The 9,058-nt window shown below is 54.5% G+C and overlaps 1 protein-coding gene across 2 annotated transcripts in view; it reads left to right on the plus strand.

Annotated features, from left to right (window-relative positions):
• The window catches only part of PGLYRP2 (peptidoglycan recognition protein 2), a 12,460-nt gene extending 4,162 nt beyond the window's left edge, over positions 1 to 8,298 (plus strand). The window contains exons 2-6 of one of the 2 annotated variants that reach the window (XM_045289753.1): positions 3,302 to 3,424; positions 4,660 to 5,646; positions 6,369 to 6,579; positions 7,243 to 7,540; positions 8,193 to 8,298. In XM_045289753.1, the coding sequence (XP_045145688.1) occupies positions 3,361 to 3,424; positions 4,660 to 5,646; positions 6,369 to 6,579; positions 7,243 to 7,540; positions 8,193 to 8,282 (1,650 nt within the window). In that variant the 5' untranslated portion in view covers positions 3,302 to 3,360 and the 3' untranslated portion in view covers positions 8,283 to 8,298. The remainder of the gene's footprint in view (positions 1 to 3,301; positions 3,425 to 4,659; positions 5,647 to 6,368; positions 6,580 to 7,242; positions 7,541 to 8,192) is intronic. The other variant, XM_004715533.4, reaches the window with a different exon arrangement.
• The last annotated feature ends 760 nt before the right edge of the window (positions 8,299 to 9,058 follow it).

Consider the following 9,058-nt stretch of genomic DNA (forward strand, 5'->3'; position numbering starts at 1 on the left):
ATACTACACCCTGACTGGCTCATTCCTTCCTTGTAAACCTTATATGAGGGGATGTCCAATTGTCAACAAATGGACTTTGGGTCTCCACTCCGACCCACCACCACCTCCACATTCACATTGGTTAAAGGCTTGTTTACAAACAAGCAACCATCTCAGTGAAGTGTCAACTAAGTCCACATGGAAGAAGCAGACCACCCTGTGTGATCAAAGGATTGTAAAAATATAATCCAAATCTAAAGGAGGGAATGGTATCAGCGCTTCAATTGTGAACATCTAGTTTGCAGAAGGCTGTGGATGACAGTGGAAGCCCAAAATTCATCTGCAGGGTTCCCACATGGATTAAGCCTCCAGTGAATTCCCTCCAATCATAGTTGAGGGATGTGAATAGCCCTGTTATCAGATAGCGATCATTCTAAAGTCAATTATGGCAGCTAGAGTTAGGTCCAAAGGTAATATGTTACCATTTGATCTCCCTTTGACCCATTTTGAAGCTATTTCAGTTGGTTAGTTAGTTAGTTAGTTAGTTTGTTTTTAAGTGAAAGGGAAATATATGTGAATTAAGCCCCTGGTGGATCCCCTCTGACCATGAACCAGGGATTCAAATATTTGAGCCTTGCTACCATGGAGAAGGCATTAGACAGTGGATTGTTTCAGGTGCAGTTAGGTTACAATTCAGTGCCCTATCATTTGATCTCCCCTATGATCCATTTTAACGTGTTCTCATGTTTAATATTTTCTGCTTTCTTTTCAATTGAGAGTTCTATCAGTTTTACTCTGTTACTGTGGTTAGTTTTCTGTTTTGAAATATTTTTCTGTATATGAAATCCAGGTTAAGTAACTGGATTAATGGTCCCTTGGGGGTAGGGCAGGGGAGGTTGGAGAGCAATGGGGAGCTAATAACGAAGAGTACAAGAATGAAGGAAATGTTCTAAACCTGATTGTGGTGATTACTGTACAGCTCTTCTTGCTACTATTGAAACTACTGAATCGTGTGATATGTGAACTACGTGACAAGAAAACTGTTAAAAATAATAAAGAGGAATCAAGTGTGTCCATATGGTTGGCCCAGGAATCCTCAAGGGCGGTGGGTGGTGGGAGTAGGAGTGAAGCTGCTCAGCAGCCAGGCTGCAAACATCATCTCCCCCATATGAAAGGCCTCTGACTTGACCCTGACCCTTGACCCAGACCATCGCCGGGACTTACCATAGTGGGTTGCAATGCCAGCATCCTTCCCACATTCCAATTCTAGCCACATTCCAAGCTCAACTCCCTCTTGGATAAAATGAGGATTCATAGGCAAATACAACCAGTAGAGTGCCCCCATGCTACCAGCTGACAGGGGAGAGCAGGGTTCATGCTACTAAGTCATGGTCAGGTGGGTCCCTCTAGGACACAGCCACCCCTTGCCTCCTGGGCTTCCACCCTGGTGGATGCAGGGCTAAGCCTGAAGCTCGGCAAAGCCACTGGCCATGCAGCCGGTCTCAACTCATAGAGACCCTATAGGGCAGGGTAGAACTGCCCTTGTGGGTTTCTGAGACGATAACTCTTTGCAGGAGTAGAAAGCTTCATCTTTTCTCCCAAGGAGCAGCTGGTGATTTTGAACTGCTGACTTTGCGGTTAGCAGCCCAACGCATAACCACTACCCCACCAGGGCTCCTCGAGGAGAGGCAAGTGAGGTGCAAAGGCAGGAAGGGACTTCCTGGCTTTCATTTTCCTTCCAGCTCCCATATACCATGGCGTGGTGCTGTTACCAACCCCGTCTGTGTAGAAAAGCTTGATATTTTATACATCATGGGCTTTTTTTTTTTCTTGCATTCCTCTCGTTTATGTTTTAGTCACTTGCAGGAACATGTTATTTATTTTGATGACTAAGATGTGGGGCAACCCCTTCAGTTTGGGGTGCAGAGGTTTTCCTTCTCTCAGCCTAATCCCTGCACGGGGTCCCTGGTGGCATCTGCAGCTGGAACCCACCAGCCACTCCAAAGAGGAAAGACGAGACTCCTGACTCCCACAAGGATGCATGCCCTTGGAAACCCTCAGAAGTCCTCCTGGGACCTCGAGCGTCCCTCTGAGTCAGCATCGACTCCATGGCAGGGGGCTGGGCACATCATGGACTTTTTTGCATTCATTTATATTTCCTTTTATATTGCATTAAAATCATTTATATTTCATTTTATATATATAAATGAATATCATTTACATTTCAGAGGGGCGGGTGGAGAGGCATTTGACATTGCCTTACATTCTGTGTCCAAGGCGATGCTTCATTAGGCTGACCCGTATCCCCAGCCCAGGTGGATACTCAGCCCCCATCCTCCCCACGGTTCTACCAGCTGAGCACCTGTCCCCAAATCCTCGGAAACTCAAGCTGGGAGGAGGATTTTTCCCTGTGCCCTCTGGGGTGTGGCTGGTCCCCACTGTCTGCCCACACGTACCCCTGATCCCTCAGTGTGGCCAGCCCTGTGCTCCACTGATGAGCCCTGGGAAACCCCAGGCCTGCTCATCATGGGCATTCCCCTCTCCTCACGCCCGCCTCCATGCTAAATCCTCAGCCTAGTGGGTCTCTGGGAAACTCCCGAGGCTGGGTTTCAGGGTGGGAAGCCCACAGTGAAGCAACTTGCACTGCAGCCTTAGCCACATGGGCCACACCTGGTCGGTGCAGGGATAAAGGGGAGGCAGGCACACTCCTTCAGGGACTTGGGCCCAGGCACCCACAAAAGAGGGCAAACCCCTCACTGTCTAATCAGGTGAGCCCAGAAGATGGTTCCTGGGCTAAGCCCGGGCCCTCTGTACACACACCACTGCCTCTGGTGGTTTGGGGACAGAACTGGATTCCAGTAGGTGGTGGCATCTCCTGATTCCCTGCTGAACCCAGAGTCCTGGCCCCAAGGTTGGCCAGCAGGAGGGGCCAACCTCAAGGCCATCCCTTCTCTCCACTCCCCCAGCAGAGCCAGTCTGACCAGTCCAGCAGGGACCTAAGTGATATACAGCGGTCACCATGTGAAGGGACAGGGTTTGCTAGATTAGCCTCATTCGGCCTCTCCTGCGAATGGGGAGAAGTCTGAACTCCCCAGCCTCCAGACCCTCCTGGGATGGGCTTCCCTAGCTTGAACTCAACCTTGGAAGGAAAGGACAAGATGGAGAAGAACTTGAGGTCTAGATGACCTTGGTGGCCCCCAGTCCCCACCTTCCCCCCTTCACCTTTTCCCACCCACAGTTCTGCGAAGGACAGTGACTCATTCAGCCTAGACTTTGACCTTGGCCAAAGGCCCTGCTCTATTCTCCATGTCTGTCCTCCCAGCAGTGCTGAGTGTCCACTGAGGTCAACGAGATCTGCCGCCTGGAAGCTGGAACCCCACAATGATGGCCCACGGTGTCCTCCTGATCCTGCTTGGGTTGCTGCTGCAGCCGGAACCTGGGACAGGTGAGTCAGAGAACAGGTGGCTGCTGGGGCAGAATGTGCAGCCCTACACAAGGGCAAAGCCAGAGGCTCCAATGCCGGGGCCAGCCTTCTAGGAATCTCCAATCCAAGGACACAGATGCTCCAAGCCCTGTTGGACCAAGTCAGGGAGAAGTGAGGGACCTGGGGCTGGGGAAGCAGAAACAGGGACAGCAAGGATGGGAAGATCAGGGATGGGAAGAAAGAGATGAATTTTGCTGGGTAGAGAAGCCTGGAAAGAGCAGAGAGAAGAACGGGGTTTTGAAGGAGTAGAAGTTGGGGTAGAAGTTGCCTTATAGGCAGCAGAATATGGGAATGAAACCTTCTTGGGTTCAAAGCCTAGCTCTGCCACTTCCAGGCTGACTGACCTCAGGCACGTAACTTAACCACTCTGTGTCTCGAGTAACTCCACTGTCAGGACTGCACCTGAGAGGGTTATGACGAAGATGAAATGAGTTCCGTTGTCTCCGTCAGTTCGGAGAGTTTCAGGCACTGGTCTAGTAAATAAAGATGAGCTGTGGCTCAACACAGCTGGTTGCTCTTGCATTAATCCCACCTCGTGGCGACCCTCTGTGTCAGAACAGAACTGGCCTCCATCGTTGTGAATTGCTGGTTTCGGGGGAAGTAGGTTGACAAGCTTTTCTTCTAAGACCCCTCTGAGTGAACTGGAACCTCCAACGTTCGCTATTTCCATCACTGGGGGCTCTCCTAACTCCCAGCTCTAGATCCGGGACTTTGGGGTCCCAGGGCCAAAGAGGTGTGAGTGCAACCTGCTCCTGCCCCTGGGCCTCCTTCAGCATATCCCTCCCTCTAAACTGACCCCAATCCAACCCATCACTGGAAATTGGCTCATCTTTTCTCCTGTGTATCCAGGGACACAGCCTGCTTCCTTCTACCCCGCTGCTCCTGCGTTTTATTTCTCCTCTCCACCCTGTCTCCCCTTTCCTGTTCCAGCCCCGCAAAAGTCCATTCTCCCCATGGCAGCCCAAAGGACAATCCTAGATGGTCCCTCTCCCGCTCATAATCCTGCCGTGGCTCCCTAGTGCCCATACATAATTCAAGCTCTTTAACTCAGGGCCTTGAGCACTCATCTGCATGCCTCGGTTTCCTTATCACCGGGGTCTGAGAAAGTGTGGCGTTGTAGGGGTGGTGCTCCAGAAGGGGTGGGCCTGGGCCGCTGAGCTAACAGCTTCCCAACCACCCCCATCCTTTCCCCACAGCCTCTTATCCCCTGCTCATGGACCTCGTCATCAAGGCCCTGGAGGACCTGGAGCAGAAGGCACTGGCCACTGAGGCCACACCTAGGGCCTTCTCATCTCTCCTGTCAGTCCAGAAGACCAGGGCCCACGACCTCTTCCACAGCTTCCTATTTGAGAGGCAGGATCTCAAGGTCATCAAACTGGGTCCTGACTCACTGAGCCCAGAGCTGCAAGGCCTGTTGGAGAGAGTGACCCAGCATGGTGTACAGGATGGGCAGGAGCATGGGGTGGTGTTAGCACCCGATGGCTCGACTGTGGCTGTGCAGCCGCTGTTGGCTGGGCTGGAGGCGGGGCTACAGGGGCGCAGAATGGTGAACTTACCCTTGAATAGCACAGTGTTCCCTTGGGATGCCAGAACCATCTCCCCAGGACTCGGAGTGGCCTCTCCAGATGTCACCTCTCCAAATGGGGAAGACGCCTGGCCAGAGGCCAACGCCACGCTCCCCACCAGTGTGGACAGCCTGCTGGCCATCACTCTGGCCAGAGACCTGGGCCTCACCTTTCTCCAGAACACCCAGACCCAGGGCCATCCAGGCCTGGGAAGTGAGGGCTGCTGGGACCAGCTCTCTGCCCCTCAGACCTTCACCCTTCTGGAGCCCAAAGCCTCACCGCTCACCGCGGCCTTCCTTAACGGTGCCCTGGACGGGGTCCTCCTGGGAGACTACTTGAGTCGGACCCCAGAGCCTCGACCACCCCTCAGCCTCCTGTTGAGCCAGTACTACGGCGGCGGCGCTGGCGTGGCCAGGGAGCCGAAGCTTCGCAGCAATTTCCGGCGGCAGAATGCAGCTGCCCTGACCTCAGCCGCCACTCTGGCCCAGGAGGTGTTGGGGGCCCTCCTCCTGTTACAGAGACTGGAGCCCACACACCCCCAGCTGAAGGACACGAACCTAGGTCAGATGACTCGAGTAGCCAGGCATGCCTCCAAGGAGTTCACCGAGGCTTTCTTGGGTGAGAAGCCCCCACCTCCATCCCTTCACCCTTGCAGACACACCCAGCCGCATGGGGTCGGGGGACCTAAAGCCTTAGGGAGTCCACAGGGGCAGTAAGTGCTCTGCTTGGGGGGAGAGGGGGAGAGGGGAGATGCACAGGTGAGAAAATGCATTGGCAATGGGTGTTGAGGGATGAATAGGAGTTCATCTGACCAAAACAGAAAGGGGTGGGAAGCCATTCCAGGCAGTGGGCCCACGTATGCAAAGACACACGAGTCCAGCACAAAGGGATTAGAGACCAGAGCTGGCCACTGGATTTGAATGGGAGTTCAGTCCGTTACTCCCCACGTGATTTCAGTCCAGTGGCTTCACTCTGAACTCTGGCCAGTGAAGCAGGGTGGGAGTGTCCGGGCTAGGGTGGTCAATCTTTACTATCTCTTGGACTTCCTGGATGGCTGGATGGTTCTTCCTCTTTCCGCAGTGTGACTGTCCCTAAGGTAAGCTAGAGAGAACGTTGAGCCGTCGGTCGAGAGAGCCTTGTAGGTTCCAATCCTTAGGCTTTCTCTCAACGAGTTCGATGAAGTTAAGGGAAAGGCCAGTGGGGGCCGAGGTGAGGCGATTCTGGATGCTCCCTAACTCTGGCAGGAGACAGGAGAAATGGCCCAGACAGGCACTCTTCACCGTGGTGCAAGCTGCAGGCGTGGGAGTGCCTGCTGACCCCAGCCCTGGGCCCTCTTCCAGAGTGCCCAGCTATCCATCCACGCTGCCGCTGGGGAGCGGAGCCCTACCAAGGCCAGCCGACGCCTCTGAAGTTGCCGCTCGGCTTCCTCTATGTGCACCACACCTACATACCCGCGCCGCCCTGCACCAGCTTCTCGCACTGCGCCACCAACATGCGCAGCATGCAGCGATACCACCAAAAAGATCGCGGCTGGGACGACATCGGTTACAGGTGGGCAGGGCCCAGACTGGGTGGGCGGAGCCTGAGGGGCGGGGCTTGGTGGAACGGAGCTGCCCTAGGAGATGGAGCTCCGGTGCAGAGAAAAGGAAACCTCACTGCCAAGCAATCAATTCCTATTCATAGCGACCCTATAGGACAGGGTAGAACCGCCCCTGAGCGTTTCCGAGACTGCAACGCTTTACGGGGGTAGAAAGCCTCATCTTTCACCCGCAGAGGGGCTAGTGGTTTCGAACTAGTGAGCTTACGGTTCGCAGCCCAGAAGGGGCCGTACGGTCACAGGGATCAGAAATCCCTGCACTGTGTGAAGAAGCTTGGTTTGGTGGAAGGGGGCGGGGCCTAAGGTAGGAGAGGCCTGGGAGAGGGGGCGAGGCCTTGGGCGGGCCGCAGGCCAGGCAAAGATTGGGCGTGGCCTGAAGCAGAAGTCGGGTCTGAACTGGGCGGGAGCTGGGCGGGAGACACGCCCCCAGAATGAAGGGGTGTGGCTAATGATGCAGGTGGAGCCAGAAGGCCAGCGAGACAGTGCAGGGCGCGGGCTGGACCGCAGAGAATCCAAGAGCTGCATCGGAATTGAGCGGGGTGGCCAGACCCAGGGGCGGAGTCTGTGGTCCGGTCATCCTGACTCCACGTGGTGCCTCTGTCCACTCCGCTCCATAGTTTCGTGGTGGGCTCGGACGGCTACGTGTACGAGGGCCGCGGCTGGCACAAAGTGGGCGCTCACACGCTTGGCCACAACTCCCGCGGCTTCGGGGTGGCCATCGTGGGCAACTACACGGCAGAGTTGCCCACCGAGACTGCGCTGCGCGCCGTGCGGGACGAGCTCCCCCGCTGCGCGCTGCGCTCCGGCTACCTGCGACCTGACTACAAGGTGCTTGGCCACCGCCAGCTCGTGAACACCCTGTGCCCAGGCGAAGCACTCTTCAACCTGCTCCGCACTTGGCCGCGCTTCGCCTCGGTGAGTTCTCGCCTCCTACATTCCCTCGGGGCTCCAGCATCTGCCACCCCCGCCTCCGTCTGCGCAGGCTCAGCCAGGCCCCAAGACCCTCGCCTTTGTAATCCTTTAACATAGACAACCGAGGTCCAGCCTTCAGTCCCTGCCTCCTGACTTCGGTCTGCAAGACCTCAGCACCGCCTCTAGCCACCAAAAACCAAACCAAACTCGCTGCGGTTGAGTTGGCGCCAGCTCATAGCAACCCTAGAGTTCAGGGTTCAGCAACCCTGAACCTATGTGTTGAACCGCCACTGTGGGTTTCTGAGATTCTTTGCAGGAGTAGAATTCTTTATAGGAGTAGGAAAAGCCTCGTCTTTCTCCCTTGAAGCAGGTGGTGGTTTCGAACCCCTGATCTTGCTGTTAGCAGCCCAGTGTGTAAACCGCTCGCTACCGGGGCCCCTCCTGACTGCCAAACCTGGCCTATAATCACCCCTGGACACAGTCACCACAACCTGATGCCAACTACTCCATTTCATTAAGTGGGTGGATTGGTAGGCTGCACTCAGCTTTGTACCCACCCCTGGCCTCCTTCCCCATGCAGAGCACACACCCCCTATGGCAAATCTAACCTCCCGCCCACCCCCTCAAGTCACCCCCATTCTCTTTTCTTTTCTAGGACGTGAAGCAAAGAGCTGCTAGGGGGGCCTCCTTGAAGAGGCCCAGAGACGAGCCACGGCCAGCCCTACTGGAGACAGACTCTCAATAAACAGACCCTGCAAAGAGCCGTGCTGTCTGTGTTTGGAAGCATGGTTGCAGATTGACTTCCCCCAAGCAGATCGTTTATTGAGGCGTTGATTCCAGGAAACACCCACAGGGGGCTGGGGTGGGGATGGGGGCCAGTGCAGGGTATGTCAACATGAAAGTCCCATTGGGGGCAACTGAGGACCTCAGGAAGATATGGGAGTCTCCCCACAGAAGGGCAAAGAGCTCTGGTATTGATCCACCAACTCATGTCAATCATTAGCGGAGGCCTTTTCTCGTGGCCAGGACTTTCATTCCCAGTGGTGCTGCCACACTAGTACCACAAGCGGGTGTCTCTAACGAACAGCAATGTCTTGTGTCTCCATTCTGGTGGCTCAAAGTCCAAGGCAAGGCCTTGGTCGGGTAGATTCCTTTGTCAGTAGCCGTGGGCATGCTAGGTTCCTTCATATTCTGTAGCTTGTAGACACTCCTCACCTGACAACTGCCTTCTTCAGGTGGGCCTCTATTCAGGTCTTCTTATAATTCAGAAATGATTAGCTTTAGAAGCCACGCTCCTCTGGGAACCGATTACAAGGATCTACATATAACCTCCTCCCTGGGGGATGGACAACAGAAAAGTGAGTGAAGGGAGACTTCAGACAGTGTACGACAGAACAAAATAATAATAATTTCTAAATTATCAAGGGTTCTTCAGGGAGGGGGAAGCAAGGAGGGAGGGGTAAAAATGAGGAGCTGATACCAAGGGCTCAAGCAGAAAGCAAATGTTTTGAGAATGATGAT

The sequence above is a fragment of the Echinops telfairi genome, unplaced genomic scaffold (genome assembly GCF_000313985.2).
Source record: "Echinops telfairi isolate 266 unplaced genomic scaffold, ASM31398v2 ScPeMD7_30;HRSCAF=105, whole genome shotgun sequence".
In the NCBI taxonomy this organism is placed as follows: Eukaryota; Metazoa; Chordata; class Mammalia; order Afrosoricida; family Tenrecidae; genus Echinops; species Echinops telfairi.